Raw genomic sequence first — 20,674 nt, forward strand, 5'->3', positions numbered from 1 at the left:
CACGTGCAAAGCATGTGTTGAGCTCGTTACATATGAAGTGACTCAAGTGATTTTTAGAAAAATGGCTTGTATTTGCTCAATGTGCCTTCGAGCTTTTCAACGCTGGCATTGTTACGAAATCATTTAAAACGGTACCACGAATTTGAGGATAACTTTCACGTTATTTGTCAGGCACCACGTTGTGCAAGTATTTATTACACCTTCGAAGGCTACAAATCTCATTTGCGCAGAAAGCATGCAAATATATTGAAAATTTCGTTGATGAGAATTCTTTCCAAAATGGTAATCATGAAATAAATATGAGCGAAGACAAGGAAGATCGCGATAGTGAGCCAGGAAAAGTTAATGGCATTACTCAAGATGATGATTACGGTGGTGTAAACATCGATATATGCCACAAAGAGGAGAATATCAGGATGATGAACGCCAGGTTTATGTTAGAAACTAAAGAAATGCATAAACTGTCTCAAAAAGCAGTAGATACTATCGTCAGAAATACTACTTCCATCGTCCAAAATTCCCTTGAATTAGTGAAATGTCGTCTGTTTATCATTGCTTGAAAATGACGACATGCCAGACGTCTGCGAATTTCTGGAAAATGTATTCATGGAGGAAAATGTCGTGATCAATCCTTTCCTGGGAATGGAAAGCAAATGGCAACAAGATAACTTTTTTAGAGATGTTATGGGAGTGGTTGTAAGTTTTCAGTAAATTAGACCTATAGAAAGAAATTTATACTTTGTTTATAAAAGCATTTATATGCCATGCCAAAATTTTTTTAAGTTATTTTAATTGTCATTTTAAATCTGTGTTTTTCCTGAAGGAACCAAAACAAAATGTTTTGCGAATCACCCATGTTCAGCAAAGAATTGGTGTTGGAAGAAGAACAGTCCCAAAACAAGATGAAGTCATCGAAATTTCTCTTCTTAAGAGCCTAGAGCAAATGCTGCAAGATCCAGCCATATTACATCAGGTTACTTAAACATAAATAAACTAAGTGACATATACAGCATGCTGTTCTAGATGTAGCAGCTGACTGGCTTTTCTGCCCAAAGTTATGTTTGTTCACAAAATTTTTTCACCATTTGGGCACTCAAATGCTTCAATTTTTTAACAAACCTATTTCAAGAATATAAATGATATATATACTTATTTAGGTCTTGTTGCCATTACCTGTTGCCATTACCTGTTGCCACAAGAAACAATGTTGTTATACCTGTTTCAAGCATCCAACTAAGCGAAAATCAGTATGATTACCTCCAACAACAAGTTAACCTTCTTGAAGATGATGGGAATAATGGCATTGAACATTACTTGACGACAGTTGATATTGTTGAGAGGTTCTTAGAGGCAAGGATTAATGTTGACGAAGATTAACAAATGAAACAAATGTATTTTAGTGAAATAGTGCAAACCAAAAATAAGCTCATAGATGAAGAATTTAACATTTTTTTCAAAACTGTCAGTTCTCTTTCTGTTTAAACAAAACTATTTGATATTGTGAAAAATAATAAAAAACAACTTTACACAATGTCAAATGACCATGATGTGCTTTCTCTCATTATGTTTGTAAACCCTTCTGCCTGTTCTGCAAAGCATTCATAGGTTGTTGGTAGCTCTAGGGTTGGCCCACATGTGTGGGCAATAGGCCGTCGTGAAAAGCCATGAAGGATTGTAAATGTAATTTCAATTGAATCAGACATTTTAAATGAACGACGAGTTTTTTTATCGTAAACATGTTTCGGCATGCTTATGCCATACTGAAGATGCCGAAACATGTTTACGATAAAAAAACTCGTCGTTCATTTAAAATGTCTGATATCCATCGTGCTTTTAAGAAACAATTGAATCACATGTCAATACATCACTACCAGTTAAAAAATGCAGAAATCTTTCAAGAGCCTTCTTTTCCAATAATTTCACATATCTTTTTAGGAAATCCAAGCTCTGCCATTTAGCATCAGTACTCACACTAGCAATAAAGAGCTTGTTAACCTTTTTGGCTGTTCAGTGTTTTTCTTCATATAACTGTTCAACTTGCTGAGGTGTTGCAAAGATGGAGTTTGTATCATTCTGAAGAGTTTTTGAAATCAACAACCAACAATTTGTGATGTATCTGAGCTTTTGAATGAGTTCCTGGTGTGCATTGCCTACTATGGAGGCAATGCTCTCTTAAGTGGGGGATTTATAGCACTTATTGGATGACAAAAACTCCAATAGGTCTTCATCGTTAGGATCTAATTCACGACTGCACTTTATCTAGAATCTCTCCATCGTTTGCTGGCACGTAACAACGATATGCTTGCAGTAGAGATTCTTTGCCGAGACTTTCTTCACCAAACAAGCAGCAAAGAATGAAGAATTGTGACAGCTGCACAGGAAAATATTTGGCTTTTTGATATCGAAACACTAAAACTTTGGCAATTGCTTGCCATTCTGGTTTTTGAAGATCGTGTCGAATGTGTGGAGTTTTCTCAGTTCCACCTGCACTACGTGATATAAAGAATTCATGTCAAAAAATTTTGAGAACATTATGCAGCACACCTGCACCTTCTCCTTTTTTTGGGTAGCCATTTGCATTTATAACTGTGATGTTCAACCTGTGCTTAAGATTTCTGCATCTTTGAAAACAACAATAATATCATGGCGAATCATTGAGCGGTACATTTCTTTCAATTTGGGATAATTTTGGAAGATGAAATCGTGATCTTCAACAAGGTGAATTTCTTGCATCACTAGATGAAAATTGAGTTCAAAACACATAAGGATTTACTATTTAATTTAAAAATATATACTTTCTGAAGATTTAAATTATATTTATGATGGGTAAAAAAACCAAAAATATAAGTAAAGAAGGTGGACAAAAAGTAGGCCTTGTGTACTGTCACAATGACAATTCACAATTGACACCCACACATTACAACTAAAAACATCACACCTAAATCACACATTACAACTAAAAACATCACAGCTCACACTAATTCACAATGACAATACACAGTTCTCAGTACTATACTAACCTGGACAATCTACATTTACAAACACATAGCTTTAATCATACAATAAACATAAAAATAAAATTAAAGAAAATACTAGGCATGTACGTATTGTTAAGGTGATGCTATTTGTGTTCTATGGCAAAAATCACTTTCATTCATACATTCTTTTACCCCCTGTCAAAATACAGTTTATGAAAATTTTTTCCAGTCCTTGAATGGCCTTAAATTTCATAGAGGTCGCAAAATAAGGTCGAGTAAGAATGGTCAATTTTCTATAGCGCCAGGCCTTCTTTTAGATCCCTAATCTGTCTTCGATTAGAAGCAGACGGGCGCTGTGTATTAAAATTTCGCCTCATGACAAAACTCCTCCTCGGCACATTTTGTTCGGTAGTGTTCGTAGTTGGTTACAGGGGCAGATCTAGGATTTTTCAAACATCAATCATAAAACGTCGGAGGCGCTCCGCACCTGGGGTCTGAGGCATTCTCCCCTGAGAAATTTTGAATTTCCGAGCCTTGAAAATGCCGTTTTCAGCGTTTTAGAGCAATACAAAATGTATTTTGTGGGCATCGTTTTTGCGTAGAAACAACACATTTTGCTTACGTTTTTTTTCAAAAAACAAATGAAGTGAACAATACTTGAATGTTTTGCCAAATATTTAGGCTCATTATCATGCCAAATATATGGCTCATTAGCATGTCTAGGAACGTAAGATTTATTTTACAATAATGCTATTCAAAAACAGATATAGTCTTTAAAAATTTCTACCAATTGTCAGGCATAGACCCCCCTAGAGACCCCCATTCAAACCTCTAGGTAATGAGTTAAGTTAGAAATTTGGTACTACAAGTGACAGTTCATAGATATAGAAAAGCTCAGACTTCAAACCATGCAAGTTTATTGTAACCCTTTACCCATCTCCACATACAGTGCCAGCAAATTCACGTTTTGAGAAAAAAACTCAAAATTTTTTTCTGCCAAATATTAAGCAAATATTATCAGAGTGAAAATTTGCAGTTAAGGACAGCTTAATGCCATAAATGTTTATTAGGCATTTCACTAGACTATTATCTTCTGTAAGTATATGCAAGGTGTGCTATATAGCAGTCACTAGTTGCATTGTATTTGCATATACAAACAAAATGTAACCAACATGTCTTTAATTATATAATTACATGAATGTTAAAATTGGTTCATGTGTCATGCTTACTGGTATACCAGCATCAATCTGCTTACCATACGCGCCATATTGACATAAATCGCATCACACACTCGCATAAATTGACTTTGATATATTACATTCATGCATACACTTCACTTGTCCTTTACTTACGATTTTGGATGTAAATTTCTGCTGATAAAACTCAAAACAATGTTGGCTTTCTTTTGAACATCAATGACTGAAATGTCGCTGGCTTTCTTTTGAACATCAATGACTGAAATGTCGCTCGCAAATTGTAAATGCTTGGCAATCGACTTTGCCAAGCATTTACAATTTATCCATAAATTTTTCACACTCTTGAAAAAATTCACAGTTTGGACAGCAGCATTCATGTCAATATATAAATTTGTAAAAGATTTCCATAAATTCTATCTGATTGTAGTTTAGTTTCTTTAGTTTCTAGTCAAATTTTGACTCTGAAGATGACTACCGCTAAGGTTGTCGAAACGTCAGTCAACAACAACAAAAACAGTCCTTCTCAGGACTATACCAACCTGGACGATGGACATTTACAAACATGTAACGATACTCCCAGGTTCAAACCATTTACTTTATTACGAGCATATCATTATGTGCAATAATTTTACTTCTATCTAACATGGCTTTTATCAAGAAGAATTTCTTTCCTCATTCATATAGTCATCTATCTATTTATCTTATTCCTAACACAGATGATGACATAGAAACATTTTGCGAAGTAGGTCTTTAGAAATTGCGCCTAATTGGAGTGAAAAGCTCACTTCTTTACGCGATAGTACACGTGATTTTTTTCTAAAATATAATTGTTAAATTTGTTGTAAGATAAACTATTTAAAATATTTGTTTGCGTCAAAACTTCACAAAATGACAAAACTTTGCATGATGAACTGTCAAGTCCAAACGCTATCAATTTTGAAGTATCTCTGATTACTGAGATGTGATAAAATTATTCCAAATTTGAGACTTCGAGATTAATTACTCTGGAAATCCCTTTTTAAATAAAATCTTGAGCCCCCCAACTTTTACTTGCTTCTCACGCCTTTGATCAAATTATTTGTTTATCCGGATCAAAAGTTTACAAAATGACAAAACTTCATTGACCACGTTTCAAAGTTGGAACGCCGATAATTTTAGAGAAGCTCTGTTTATCGATTTACTTAACTTCCTAATTTATAAATCTTTAATTTTTGAGCTATCGTACTTGTAAAAGGCTGGCTGCCTCGTCTTCCTTTATGATTATATCAGTTAGTTTGCATGTAAGTGAGGATGTTCAATAATTGAAATAAATAATAGTTAACTGTGTAAGGTTTATTGGCATAAAGCTTCCAAGTCAAAACTTCTTTGTGTTCACTTCAGTCATAGCTAAAATAAATAATTTGCATTTCATATTCTATTGGGTATGAACAGAATTCAATATTTTAGAATAAAAACAGCAGGTGGTTAAAATCAAGCATTTATTGAACATTCCAATTTCTTTATTATCAAGCAGAAGCAAAGTCATCATGTAGTTGGATGTGTTGTCTTTAATCTTTCTAAACTTGTGAAGGTATGTTGATTATAAAGTTCACTTATCATAGTGTCATTGTTTGTTCTTATGTCTAGAATTTTGTTATATTTGTCATAAAAAACCTGAATGTCATTTTCGTGGTGGAATTCGCGCTTCATATGTTTTATATTGATACATCTGTTGATTTTGGTGGGATTTTCCCAATAACACATTGGATAATTTTATCATTTCAAAATACTGGCCTTTCTTGCATTATCACTAACAATTGATTTCATTAGTATTTTCAAATATCATTGGTACGGCAAGGATAAAAAATCAACAAGATGAATCAAAATTATGACACGTCACAGAATTTCCATTATGCATATCATTTTGTGCAATAATTTCAATTGTATCTAACATGGCTTTTATCAAGAATTTTTTTCCTCATTCATATAGTCATCTATTTATTTATTTTATGCCTAACACAGATGATGACATAAAACATTTTGCTAAGTATGTCTTTAGAAATTGCGCCTAATTGCAGTGAAAAGCTCACTTCTTCACGTGGTAGTACATGTGACTTTTTCTAATATATAATTGTTAAACTTGTTGTATAATAGAGTATTTAAAATATTTGTTTGTGTCAAAACTTCACAAAATGACAAAACTTGGCACGATGAACTGTCAAATCCAAACGCTATCAATTTTAAAGTATCTCTGATTACTGAGATATGACAAAATTAACCCTCTTACCTAGTATCAGTTGTCAAAAATACTTATTTGAAAAGTTGTAGTTTATAATCTTAGTTTTGTTGAGATATACTATTGGTAAAAATGGTATTATATATTTTGCCTGGCTGCCTCAACTTTGCGTTTGTTAATAGTTCAATTTTCCAGATCATTTCAATAATTCAAATAAATATATGTAAATTGTGTATAAGGTTTATCAAATTTAACTGAACATAATTGGTTGTAAAATTTGTAAATCATCCCTTCTTCATGTATTCTCATCAGTCATAGCTAAAATATAAAATTTACCCATCTCATTTTATCGTCTCGCTCTTATGAACAGAATTCAATATTTTACAATAAAAACAGCAGGTGATTAAAATCAAGCATTTATTCAACATTCCAATTTCTTTATTATCAAGAAACAGCAAAGAGATCATGTAGATGGTTGCGTCTTCTTTACTCTTTCTAAATTTGTTAAGGTAGGTTAATTTATAAAGTTCACCTATCATAGTGTCATTGTTTGTTCTTATGTATAGAATTTTTTTATATTTGCCATAAAAAACCTGAATGTCATTTTCGTGGAGGAATTCGCACTTCATATGTTTTATAATAATACATCTGTTGATTTTGGTGGGATTTTCCCAATAACACATTGGATAATTAATCATTTTAAAATACTGACCTTTCTTGCATTATCACCAACAATTAATTTCACTAGTCTTTTCAACTATCATTGGTACGGCAGGTCTAAAAAATCAACAAGATGAAACAAAATTGTGATAAGTCATAGAATTTCAGTTATGCATATTATTATGTGCAATAATTTTAATTTTGTCTAACATGGCCTTTATCAAGAATTTTTTTCCTCATTCATATAGTCATCTATCTATTTATCTTATTCCTAACACAGATGATGACATAAAAACGTTTTTCTAGGCATGTCTTTAGAAAATTCGCCTACTTGGAGGGAAAGTTCACTTCTTCATGTGATAGTTTACGTGATTTTTTTCTGGTCTATAATTGTTAAACTTGTTGTAAGATAGACTATTTAAAATATTTGTTTGCGTCAAAAGCTCACAAAATGACAAAACTTTGCATGATGAACTGACAAGTCCAAACGCTATCAATTTTGAAGTATCTCTGATTACTGAGATGTGACAAAATTATTCAAAATTACAGACTTCGAGATTAATTACTCTGAAATTCCCTTTTTAAATAAAGATTGCCCCTAAAATCTTGAGCCCCCCAACTTTTACTTGCTTCTTACGCCCCTAATCAAATTATTTGTTTATCCGGATCAAAAGTTTACAAAATGACAAAACTTCATTGACGGCGTTTCAAAGTTGGAACGCCGACAATTTTAGAGAAGCTCTGTTTATCGATTTACTTAACTTCCTAATTTATAAATCTTTAATTTTTGAGCTATCTTACTTGTAAAAGGCTGGCTGCCTCGTCTTCCTTTATGATTATTGCAGTTAGTTTGCATGTAAGTGAGGATGTTCAATAGTTGAAATAAATAATAGTTAACTGTGTAAGGTTTATTGGCATAAAGCTTCAAAGTCAAAACTTCTTTGTGTTTACTTCAGTCATAGCTAAAAAAAATTTGCATTTCATATTCTATTGTGTATGAACAGAATTCAATATTTTACAATAGAAACAGCAGGTGGTTAAAATCAAGCATTTATTGAACATTCCAATTTCTTTATTATCAAGCAGAAGCAAAGTCATCATGTAGTTGGATGTGTTGTCTTTAATCTTTCTAAACTTGTGAAGGTATGTTGATTATAAAGTTCACTTATCATAGTGTCATTGTTTGTTCTTATGTCTAGAATTTTGTTATATTTGTCATAAAAAACCTGAATGTCATTTTCGTGGTGGAATTCGCGCTTCATATGTTTTATATTGATACATCTGTTGATTTTGGTGGGATTTTCCCAATAACACATTGGATAATTTTATCATTTCAAAATACTGGCCTTTCTTGCATTATCACTAACAATTGATTTCATTAGTATTTTCAAATATCATTGGTACGGCAAGGATAAAAAATCAACAAGATGAATCAAAATTATGACACGTCACAGAATTTCCATTATGCATATCATTTTGTGCAATAATTTCAATTGTATCTAACATGGCTTTTATCAAGAATTTTTTTCCTCATTCATATAGTCATCTATTTATTTATTTTATGCCTAACACAGATGATGACATAAAAACATTTTGCTAAGTAGGTCTTTAGAAATTGCGCCTAATTGCAGTGAAAAGCTCACTTCTTCACGTGGTAGTACATGTGACTTTTTTCTAATATATAATTGTTAAACTTGTTGTATAATAGAGTATTTAAAATATTTGTTTGTGTCAAAACTTCACAAAATGACAAAACTTGGCACGATGAACTGTCAAATCCAAACGCTATCAATTTTAAAGTATCTCTGATTACTGAGATATGACAAAATTAACCCTCTTACCTAGTATCAGTTGTCAAAAATACTTATTTGAAAAGTTGTAGTTTATAATCTTAGTTTTGTTGAGATATACTATTGGTAAAAATGGTATTATATATTTTGCCTGGCTGCCTCAACTTTGCGTTTGTTAATAGTTCAATTTTCCAGATCATTTCAATAATTCAAATAAATATATGTAAATTGTGTAGAATTTCCATTATGCATATCATTTTGTGCAATAATTTCAATTTTATCTAACATGGCTTTTATCAACAAGAATTTTTTTCCTTATTTATATAGTCATCTATCTATTTATCTTATTCCTAACATAGATGATGACATAAAAACGTTTTGCTAGGTAAGTCTTCAGAAATTGCGCCTACTTGGAGTGAAAAGCCCACTTCTTTACGTGGTAGTGCACGTGATTTTTTTTTGGTCTATAATTGTTCAACTTGTTGTAAGATAGACTATTTAAAATATTTGTTTGCGTCAAAACTTCACAAACTTACAAAACTTTGCTTGATGAACTGTCAAGTCCAAACGCTATTAATTTTAAAGTATCTCTGATTACTGAGATGTGACAAAACTATTCAAAATTACAGACTTCGAGATTAATTATCCTGAGATTTCTTACTTAAATAAAGACTGCCCCTAAAATCTTGAGCCTTCAACTTTTACTTGCTTCTTACGCCCCTAATGAAATTATTTGTTTATCCGGATCAAAAGTTTACAAAATGACAAAAGTTAATTGACCACGTTTCAAAGTTGGTACGCTGACAATTTCAGAGAAGCTCTGTTTATCGATTTTCTTAACTTCCTAAATTATAAATCTTTAAGGTGGTCATATACAAAAAATTGAATTTTTTTCATTTTTAAAGATAGTTATAAGAAACTATCAGTATTTGAAAGACTTTAATGAAGAGAATTAACTAATGGAAAAAAAAAATAAAAATCACTAATTACACTAATTATCCAACATGGCCCCTAATTAGCCAATAAATGAACTTCTGAACATGATATCTTGGGAACCAATGATCCAAATTCAATGAGTAAAGTTTTTTAAAAGCTTAGAACATAATCTAGTGCTTGACACTTTTCAATTTTTATTAATTCTTTATAAACAAAATATATTCAAAATTTGATTTTCTTCAGTAATTTTGCATTTTGGTACACATTTTATGACATAACGAGTAAATATTTCATCAACAATGCAAAATATCAAAATTTGAAAAATGTCAAGCACTAGATAATATTACTAGCCTTCAACATACAAAATTTCAGGCATCTCTGACAAATAACAAAGATAATATGATGTCACAAAGTTTTTCCTAAGTGCTAAAATCACCAAAATGAGAAAACAGCATTTAAAGTTTACATAACCTATATTGTACCTCTGGCAGCCCTAAAAATTGCCAGCTTCATAAGTAACTCCTTCCTTATGTTTAGCATTGTCAATATAATTCTTTCTAATGTTTCTTAATGTTTTTCTTTGCTTTTTCACCTTCTCTGAACTCTTCTTTGCCGACAACTTTATCCGATGATGATCACATTCTTGAGCCCCTTTACTTGTAAACATTCCAGGAGTTATGTCCAGTTCACTCAATACCTTTAACAAATTTATGTCCCCATCATTAAATTTAAGAATAGCCAAGTATGTTGCAAGAGCAACAGTCTCTTGTTCAACATATGTAGTCTTCGGACATCGTTCCCATATCATATTATTTAGACATTCATTAACATTTTGAGTTAAGCCATGAGTACATTTGTTCAACAAAGTAGCATTGCTCAGTTCTTCAAATATGGGCTCAATGACCTTAACAATACATTCAGGAATGCCTATTCTGTGCTTGTAGTTGTCCTTTTCCCTCTTATAGCCACACCAACTGTCTTCACCATCAGGACAAAGATGATGCTGAGGATTAGTATCAGTTGATGCAACATGATAGAGAGAAGCTTTTATCGATTTTGCCATTTCCTTAACATCATGAAGGTTTCCTCTTACTGACAAACCATAATAATTTTGAAGAATATCAATCTTCCCATCTGTAAGCCTTCCTTTTCCACTCAATCCTTTACCGTCAGCAAGCTTTACCTTTCGTTGTATTCTTCAACTTACGAAGACGACTCCCAACCCTCTTTTGAATGTGACCAATACACTCCAACTTTTTTGGAATGCACTCTTCTCCATATGGCTTTCTTTCAACAATAGCATTATATGTTGAAGAATCCCGCCAAGCATTTCCTTGTATTTCAGTCCTCTAGAAGCAAAGACCTCTCAAAATTCGCACAGCTCCAGAAGTCTCCATACTGCTAGCACTTCCTTCATGATTGATCTTGCACTGATGACCAGCTTTCCACTCGTTGTATTTAGGATCACTTGTCCTATTTTTCCATTTGGCACATTGCTGACACCTGTCTGAGAGCACTTCCATGTCTAAACACTTTTTGGTTTGCAAAGATATTGCCGTAACAACACCATTATGGGATGCATGGCCTCTTTGCCATGTACCATCCAAAGATATTCCACATTCTGGTGCTCCATTTTCCTCTTTAACATGCATAGCATTGCTGAGCATGCTGTCATTGGCCAGTTGTTCAACAACTGGTAATAGCTTTCCATTTTGAATCAATGTAAAGCTTCGGCAAGTTGGTGGTGGAGCCATATTCATGACCTTGTTGAATGTGACCATTGCAGCTTGCCCTCGACCAATTTCTCGAAATGCTAGGACTGCTCGGACATTAACTTCGTGTGAACAGCCTTGCTTTTTAGATGTGTGGAAACTATACTTCCACTCACATTCTTTATTCTTACATTGAAGAAGAATATAATGCGCATAGCCTTTCCTTTTCCTCAAGTCCACATGGGATTCCACACTGCTTTCGCAATCAGGGCATTTTAAAATTCATCAAAACACCAAACAGCAAAGACAAGTCCATAAACACGGTGCCTTCTTTTGCAGTGTGTAGATTATTAAAATTTGAGCCAATGCTCCTCGTTTGATGACTTATTTTCTTTGCAGAAGGTCCAGGGTTTGCGTCATCGTTTCCGCCATGTTTTGACTTCTTTGCCATTTTTGATGGCGGAGTTCTAACCGCTTTTCTCTTTCTATTTCGACTATTCCCCATTATTTTTCGCTTTGATTATTATCGGAATAACAAAAGGAAAGCTCCGAAATACTAACAAAAAGACTTTTCTCCTCAGAGATACAAAATTATAATGTTTTTTGAAGAGCAACTTTTCGAACTGTGCGAGCACGCGATCAGCTTTGATATGAAATTATAACAGTTACCATGGTGCCAAAATGCAACCAATCACGATGTAACTTAACGAGAAGGCTTTGAATAACATCCACCAAAAGTAGAAACAAAAAATTCGCTTTAGAAGGGGAGTTTTTGGGGTGAAATTTGGGTAAAAATCCGTTGCTAAGGCGTTGCTATGGACCAAAAACTTTAAGAAGACAACTTTGAAAGCATTTTTCGTGGGTAAATGATAGTTTTAACGAAAAACGATTAGAACAATCAGAAAAACCATAGCATAAAGTACCGATAATGATCAAAAAAAAATTTTGAGTTTTTAGAAAAAATAGTGCCTTAAATTTGTATATGACCACCTTAATTTTTGAGCTATCTTACATGTAAAAGGCTGGCTGCCCCGTCTTCCTTTATGATTATTTCAGTTAGTTTGCATGTAAGTCAGGATGTTCAATAATTGAAATAAATAATAGTAAACTGTGAAAGGTTTATTGGAATAAAGCTTCTAAGTCAATACTTTTTTGTGTTTACTTCAGTCATAGCTAAAATAAAAAATTTGAATTTCTAATTCTGTTGGGTATGAACAGAATTCAATATTTTACAATAAAACAGCAGGTGATTAAAATTGAACATTTAGTACATATTCCAATTTCTTTATTATCAAGCAAAGACATCATGTAGTTGGTTGTGTCGTCTTTAATGTTTCTGAATTTGTGGAGGTATGTCGATTTTAAATTCTATCTGTAGTTGTATGTTTTTATGTAATCTGTCACAAATGACTTATATAAATAATTTCAGTTCTATACGCATGTGTTATACGGACAACACTTGTCAATTTTGATGAAATTTTTAAACAAACGGTAATTTATTTTGGACATTTTACCATTGGAAAGTACGAACCTATCTCATTTCAACATAAGCTACACATTCCAAAAGTTTATTTTAAGTATTATATGTATGAAGAAGCTACAAAATTGACAAGATGAGTCAAAATAATGACACGTCAAAGAATGTTAGACACGCATGTCATTATGTGCAATAATTTTACTTTTTGAAACATGGCTTTTATCAAGACGTGTTCAACATTTTACTTTTTCATTAATTTGTTACGTCTTATACAATTTACAAATCTTCTTTTAAACATATTCTGAATAGTCAACCAAAAACACTCAACAAGATCTTAAAGTTCTTTGATGAATTTAGATGGTATGTCAACGTACAACCATTAATATTTTAGTGAATATAGGACCAGAATATTTACATCAAAAGAGAGTGTAAAGTTTATTATCTAGATCTTTATAATTCGCAAATTTTGCGTCAGATATCTATGGAACAATTAGTTGCTACAGATTTGCATGATCACTATTTTTGCGTCCTTTCTGTGTCTTTGTCGAAAGGCATTTTTGATTTTGATGAGATTTTTTAAACAATCACAAATAAATTTTAGATAATTTAACGTTGGAAAACACTGAACGTTCCAGCATCATCGCTAGCAATACGATATATTTAATCAAATATTCCGATAGTTCATTTCAAATATTATTTATACAACTGGTCTAAAAAATCAACAGGATGTGTCAAAATTATGACACGTCACAGAATTTCAGTTATGCATATCATAAATGCGGAATGATTTTAATTTTTCTGACATGACTATCTTCAAGAAGAACAACAGTTTTTTTCTTATGGGAGTCTCTTGCAGAACATGTTATGCATGATCAACTGAAAACAATTATCTTTGATAAATTTTGATTGACGTCAACGTAAAATTCATTAATATTAACAAAAATGGACGATCTTAAGTCAAATTCGTCGTTATCATTCCCAGTTGCATGTGTTTCTTGTTCTGTTTCGTTGGTGTGGGCATTCACACTCATGACTTATACATCATGGAAAGTGAGAAAAAATGTGTACTTTGGTAAAATTTTATTAGAAAAAAATTCTGCTAGGTTGTCATTTAACACTACGTCACCAATGGTAAACAAGATATCTTTGTCCACCAAAGCAACAAAATAAGTGTTTTCTCGATGCATGATAAGCAATATCTGTCATAGTATGATCATTATATTATTCTCAAAATAAAGCTTGGAGGCATGTAGGATGGTAAATTCTTGGTGCAGTTGCATATTTGAATGAAAATTTCGTGTCTCTGATAACATTCTGTTTCCCGCCATTTGTCACACACTATCAAAGTTTTTGTCGTTACGACAACATTGAAGAGCAAAAAAGGTTCTGTGTGCTTTTTTACAGGCACTGATAACATCCATACTGCTACTTTGTAAATATGTATATTTAAGATATTTCACAATTTTATTTTTAGAAAAACAAAGCAGAATCTAGTTATAAATTCGCTTGCCGTGATGTTTATGGATCCTTATGTTTTGTCAATTAAACCAACGCTTTGTTAATAATCTCTACTTGTCGAATAACTGCATTCATGGCTTCGTAACGACACAAACACCTGGTTTCACATTGGAATTGAAGTGTGAGCTTTGGTTTGCTGTTACAAATCCCATCGCCAAAAAGGGTATGTGACTGGTTGCTTTCTTTTAAAAGCGTGTGAATAGATTGAAGTGTACTTTGTTTGCGATGGTACAACATCTGAGAGTGATTTCTCCATTACTAACTCTAATCTGTGTGCATGGAAGTGTTCGTAGATTGCAGGTGAGCTAACACCCTTCACTTAAGCCTTTTCTTTCATGCTCCGTCTCTTCCATATAATCTAATTCAGTAGACGTCTTTTTAGCTTTTTATTAATTGCCTATGCAAACAACCCCATGGAGTTAAGCTCAAATGCCCGACGGTCATTGAAACTTCCGGGGCTTCTTTGCCTCCTCTCCCAATAAACCTATTACACACCCAATATTTTTGTACGAAACAGACACGTGGTATCGCTTTGTTGATGAAAGACAAAAATTTTGAGCTTTTTTGTCATTTTTTAGATTTTCCAAAACATTTTAAGTGTTTGGCATGTTTTAAGAAACTTTAAATGCATGCAAAGAAACACAATAAGTAAATTGTACATTTTATGGCATGTACGTGAAATTTACGTGTCGATTACATACAGAATACTATAAAATGGTAATACCAGAATTTACCACAATATTTAACAATGTGCAATTAATTTGTTTTAAATGCTCGCCTGGACACAGTCTCAAATTGCATTCTACACAACTAGAATGAATTTTTTGTTTTCTTTTTCTATAAAACATGACTTACATGACATGTCCTATGTTTTACATGATTCTTTTATTAATAAGGAAAAATACTTGAAAAATTTGTCAAGGTTGTCTTTACAATTAATTCTAAAAGGCAATCAGATCTTTTATAAGGAATAGGAATTTTTTTTAAATGCAAAGGCTAAATTACAGAACACTCTGCTTCATATATATTTCTAATGTACAGCTGACTAAGTAATCATTGTATTCAAGTAGACCGCCTGCACAAACTTTGTGTGTCAGTTAGACAAATTGTTAAACACTTTCCTAAGTGACATTATAACTCAGTACCTCCATCTTCATTCTAACATGCAGTGGCGTCGCTAAATTGGGGCCTGGGAAGGGGGCACGTGCCCCCCTAAAAATTGGCTGTGCCCCCCATTTGAATTTTAGATAAGAGTCTTCATATGCATCATTCGAAATTGAAAATGAAGCACATGGCATTAAGATAGCTCTTACGGAATTCGTACAACTTTACTGCAAAGGGAAGCATTCTATTAGCTGTCTAGACTAGTTTGCGTTGCATTTACCCTTTCTGGGTTGTTAGTCGAGTGGTGAACATTTTAATTCCTTAAAAATGAAAAAAACACAACAAAACAATAATTCTAGAATAAGTCTCTGATGGGCAAAGAAGAACAAGTAATATTGTGATGTATGTCATGAACCACATTACACCATATCATAGAACTTGTATGAGATCGTGGACAAGTATACTCGTAGACTCAAATTTGTAGACACAAAAATACAAATATAGCAATGACTAAGAGTAAGGCTCATGAAAATACTACAATTCTGGAACTGTTATAATATGAAAACATTTCATTAAAATCAATAATCAATCTACGCAACGTTATAACACGAAGAATGTACAAATCCGCCAAGGTTTAACTGGGAAGTTAAAAAATTGAAACTGTTCATGTTGTGATAAATCCTGGCGACGCCACTAACAAAATGTTGCCAAATGCCTGAATGCAGGAAAACTAAAATGTCCAATTGCGTTGTTTTCAGCTGCCATCCTCGATATTCATTTACACGTACAAGTAAAACTGTAACATTACGTAGCTATGTTTGATCTTCAACAATTTTAGTTGTTTATAAATTCAAATTAAACAAACAATTCATGTTGATATTATCATTTTTATGACCCTTAGATGCAGTCAAGAGAAGAAAAGAATTACAACTACTTGCAGAAAATACTCAAAAATGTCGTTAAAAAGAAACTTGTTGATCTTTTTATCCAAGAATGGAACACTCATTACAAAGAATCTCTCGGAGTATGGGAAAATACAAACGTTAGTGGTCAGAAGTTGTTCAATATTGAAATATCAGAGAAAAAATTTTGTGATAAACAAACTTTGTCAAAACTTAAAGATGGTGACACAAGTAAGTGGGATTGCACAGCATTATGTAAAGCAATATTGTTTACCCACGCAATTGGAACAAAAATTGATCCAAACACTGAAGCTGCTGTGCACAAACTTCGTGATGTAAGAAACAAACTCGCTCATAATGTACATAGTAAATTATCTGATGCTGATTATCACACAATGCTTTGTTTTATTGAAAACTCATTTCAAGATCTAGGATTTTCACTCACTGAAATTAGAGAAATAAAAAGTGAACGAAACAGATTTAGTTCTTTTCAAGTACTTCCTTTCAAATCAAATCACGAAATCGTTAAACGTACAGAATTACTTAATCGAATCACAGCAGATCTCAACAACTTGCGCAGTACTAACAGAAATGAACTAACATATTACTATATTTCTGGTAATCCTGGCAGTGGTAAATCTCAATTAGCTAGACAAATTTGCGAAGAAATGTATAATTCGTTTGACTGGGAAAAGAATACGACATTTGTGATGACACTCGAAGGAAAAGATATCGACTCTCTTTTGAAAACTTATGCTGAACTTTATCAACGCTTAAACAATGATAAAACTGTCATTGAAAATATTTTAAAAGAAGCAAAAAGCAGCGAAGACAAAATCAAAGATTTTCAATTATTGCTGACACAAGAACTGAAATCATGGCAAACATGGTGGATTGTTGTAGATAACGTGGTTGAACTTCATAAAATTTATCCATTATTACCTCAAGTTGGTGATCATAGCTGGAAAAATGGTCAAATTATAGTAACTGTCCAAAATACAGATGCTATACCATCAGATGGAAGTCTAAATAAACACATTTCAGTTAGTCATGGTATGAATAATGAAAAATGTCGAAAACTTCTATCTGCCTTTTCTGATATTCCAAATTATGATGAAAAACTTTTAAAGGATGTATCAGACAAATTAGATCGTCAACCGTTGTTCCTGGCAAATGCTGCTTACTATGTAGGTAGTGTAAAAAGTACATATCCGACATTCACGTGGGAGCAATATTTTGATAAGTTGAATGAAGGAGAGCGACAAAACATGGGTGGCAATTTTCAAAAAATAAACACATCTTACTTAGGAATGAAAATAGTTATGTTAGCAGTACAAAAAAATGCCGAAGAATCCATCTTGTTGGAACATGTTTTTAAACTTTTCTCAATAATATCTTTCGATTCCTTACCACAAGATGTTATAATACAATTTATTAAAAGCATTGATCCACAATCTGCAGAAGTTCTCTGTCTTCAATTAAAGCATTGTTCTTTATTCCTTCAAACGAAAAACAACGACATCCGCCTGCACAGCGTTGTACACGAAGCCATCATAAATTATTCATCGCAGACCTTTGGTTGTAAACAAAACGAAAATAATTCTAAAAAGTCTGCAGCTGATCTTGCCTGTCAAGTTGCTTGGGCACTAAATCATTTTGAAGACAGAGAAGATGAAATCAAAATAATTCCACATCTAATTAAATTCATTACAAATTCATCATTTCAACATTTCCTAAATAAGTTGATCGATGTAAAATCATCAAAACAAAAACTTGATGAAAGAAATTGGAATATTGCCAAATATTTTGTAGATGTTTTGGAAAGATTTTTCAACTATAAACTTGCAACTAAAGTACTTTATGAAATAACAGAAATTCAAACTAAAGTGTTAGGTGTTGACCATATTGATGTTTCATATTCGTACAACGAGCTGGGTGAGTTGCTTTTGAAGAATGGAGAATATGAAAAGGCTAAAGATTTTCTCGAACGAGGGATAGAAATTCAAACGAAAGCATTTGGACCTGACCTTGTTAATATTGCGACAACGTACAACAATCTGGGTTTGGTTTACAATGAAATGGGAGAGTACGAAAAAGCAAAAGATTTTTTTGAACGAGCGATGAAAATTCAAACAAACGCATTTGGACCTGACCATGTTAATATTGCGACAACGTACAACAATCTGGGTTTCGTTTACAATAAAATGGGAGAGTACGAAAAAGCAAAAGATTTTTTTGCACGTGCGATGAAAATTCAAACAAACGCAGTTGGACCTGACCATGTTAATGTTGCGACAACGTACAAGAATCTGGGTTTGGTTTACAGTAAAATGGGAGTGTACGAAAGTGCAAAATATTATTTTGAACGAGCGATAGAAACTCAATCAAAGGCATTTGGACCTGACCATGTTAATATTGCGACAATGTACAACAATTTGGGTACGGTTTACTATTATATGGGAGAATATGAAAAAGCAAAAGATTTTTATGAGCGAGCGATGGAAATTCAAACGAAAACATTTGGACCTGACCATGTTAATATTGCGACAACGTACAGCAATCTGGGTTCAGTTTACGATAATATGGGAGCGTACGAAAAAGCAAAAGATTTTTATGAAAAAGCAATACAAATTGAAACGAAAACAATTGGACCTGACCATGTTCATATTGCGACAACGTACAACAATCTGGGTTTGGTTTACAGTAAAATGGGAGAGTACGAAAAAGCAAAAGATTTTTATGAACGAGCGATAGAAATTGAAACGAAAGCATTTGGACCTGACCATGTTAATATTGCGACAACGTACAACAATCTGGGTTTGGTTTACTATTATATGGGAGAGTACGAAAAAGCAAAAGATTTTTTTGAACGAGCGATAGAAATTGAAACGAAAGCATTTGTACCTGACCATGTTAATATTGCGACAACGTACAACAATCTGGGTTCGGTTTACGATAATATGGGAGAGTACGAAAAAGCTAAAGATTTTTATGAACGAGCGATAGAAATTCAAAAAAAAGCATTTGGACCTGACCATGTTAATATTGCGACAACGTACAACAATCTGGGTTCGGTTTACGATAATATGGGAGAGTACGAAAAAGCTAAAGATTTTTATGAACGAGCGATAGAAATTGAAACAAAAGCATTTGGACCTGATCATGTTAATATTGCGATAAGGTACAACAATCTGGGTTTGGTTTACGATAATATGGGAGAATACGAAAAAGCAAAAGTTTTTTATGAACGAGCGATAGAAATTAAAAAAAAAACATTTGGACCTGACCATGTTAATATTGCAACAACGTACAACAATCTGGGTTCGGTTTACGATAATATGGGAGAGTACGAAAAAGCAAAAGATTTTTATGAACAAGCGATAGAAATTGAAACAAAAGCATTTGGACCTGACCATGTTAATATTGCGATAAGGTACAACAATCTGGGTTTGGTTTACGATAATATGGGAGAGTGCAAAAAAGCAAAAGATTTTTATGAACGAGCGATAGAAATTAAAGCAAAAGCATTTGGACCTGACCATGTTAATATTGCGACAACTTACAACAATCTGGGTTCGGTTTACGATAATATGGGAGAGTACGAAAAAGCAAAAGATTTATATGAACGAGCGATAGAAATTGAAACAAAAGCATTTGGACCTGACCATGTTAATATTGCTGCAACGTACAACAATCTGGGTTCGGTTTACCGTAAAATGGGACAGTACGAAAGAGCAAAAGATTTTTATGAACGAGCGATGAAAATTCAAACGAAAACATTTGGACCTGAACATGTACTGCAATAATATACAACAATCTTCATTTGGTTATAAACAAACTATAGACATTGAAACTGAAGCATTTGGACTTTTACTTATCTTTTATTTGCTAGAAGCTAAAATACTCCTGTCTTATAGAAAACGTACAAGGAGATAGAAGAGGAAATGAATTTGAAGCTCATTTTCGATGAAGAAGAAAATCAATTTCTCTTTTCATTTTAGGTATGTCTTCTTTATACTAAAGCTGATTAGAAACAGTTGTATTGTAGATTTCTTTTAACAAAGGTTCAAATAACAACAGTTGTATATTTATAAAAGATATAAATATATTATTGACAATATTCAAACATTTGTATTTTCAAGTTTTCAACTGTCATTTATTTGCTGGAACAGTTTTTATTAAGAAA

General features: G+C 32.8%; 3 protein-coding genes and 1 long non-coding RNA gene across 4 annotated transcripts in view; 3 read left to right on the forward strand and 1 right to left on the reverse strand.

The window, feature by feature from the left end:
- LOC124443379 overlaps nt 1–20,674 on the forward strand; it is a 71,587-nt gene that overhangs the window by 25,617 nt on the left and 25,296 nt on the right. The window lies entirely within an intron of this gene.
- Nucleotides 32–1,499, forward strand: LOC124443385. The gene is made up of 3 exons (XM_046993880.1): nt 32–696; nt 824–973; nt 1,158–1,499. Exons 1-3 carry the CDS (start codon nt 571–573, stop codon nt 1,251–1,253), a joined length of 372 nt encoding a protein of 123 aa, XP_046849836.1. The 5' UTR covers nt 32–570; the 3' UTR covers nt 1,254–1,499.
- LOC124443396 lies at nt 5,304–7,874 on the reverse strand. Its single transcript, XR_006947653.1, has 3 exons — nt 7,851–7,874; nt 7,102–7,166; nt 5,304–5,560 (listed from the first exon to the last, which is right to left on the reverse strand). It is a non-coding gene; the product is annotated as an uncharacterized LOC124443396 (long non-coding RNA).
- On the forward strand, nt 8,122–20,458 carry LOC124441057. Its single transcript, XM_046991486.1, has 5 exons — nt 8,122–8,192; nt 12,784–12,837; nt 16,488–17,812; nt 18,815–18,927; nt 20,406–20,458. The coding sequence occupies exons 3-5, from the start codon at nt 16,488–16,490 to the stop codon at nt 20,456–20,458; spliced, it is 1,491 nt and encodes a 496-aa protein (XP_046847442.1). The 5' UTR covers nt 8,122–8,192; nt 12,784–12,837.

This window comes from Xenia sp. Carnegie-2017, unplaced genomic scaffold, assembly GCF_021976095.1.
Source record: "Xenia sp. Carnegie-2017 unplaced genomic scaffold, XeniaSp_v1 HiC_scaffold_20, whole genome shotgun sequence".
Lineage (NCBI taxonomy): Eukaryota > Metazoa > Cnidaria > Anthozoa > Malacalcyonacea > Xeniidae > Xenia > Xenia sp. Carnegie-2017.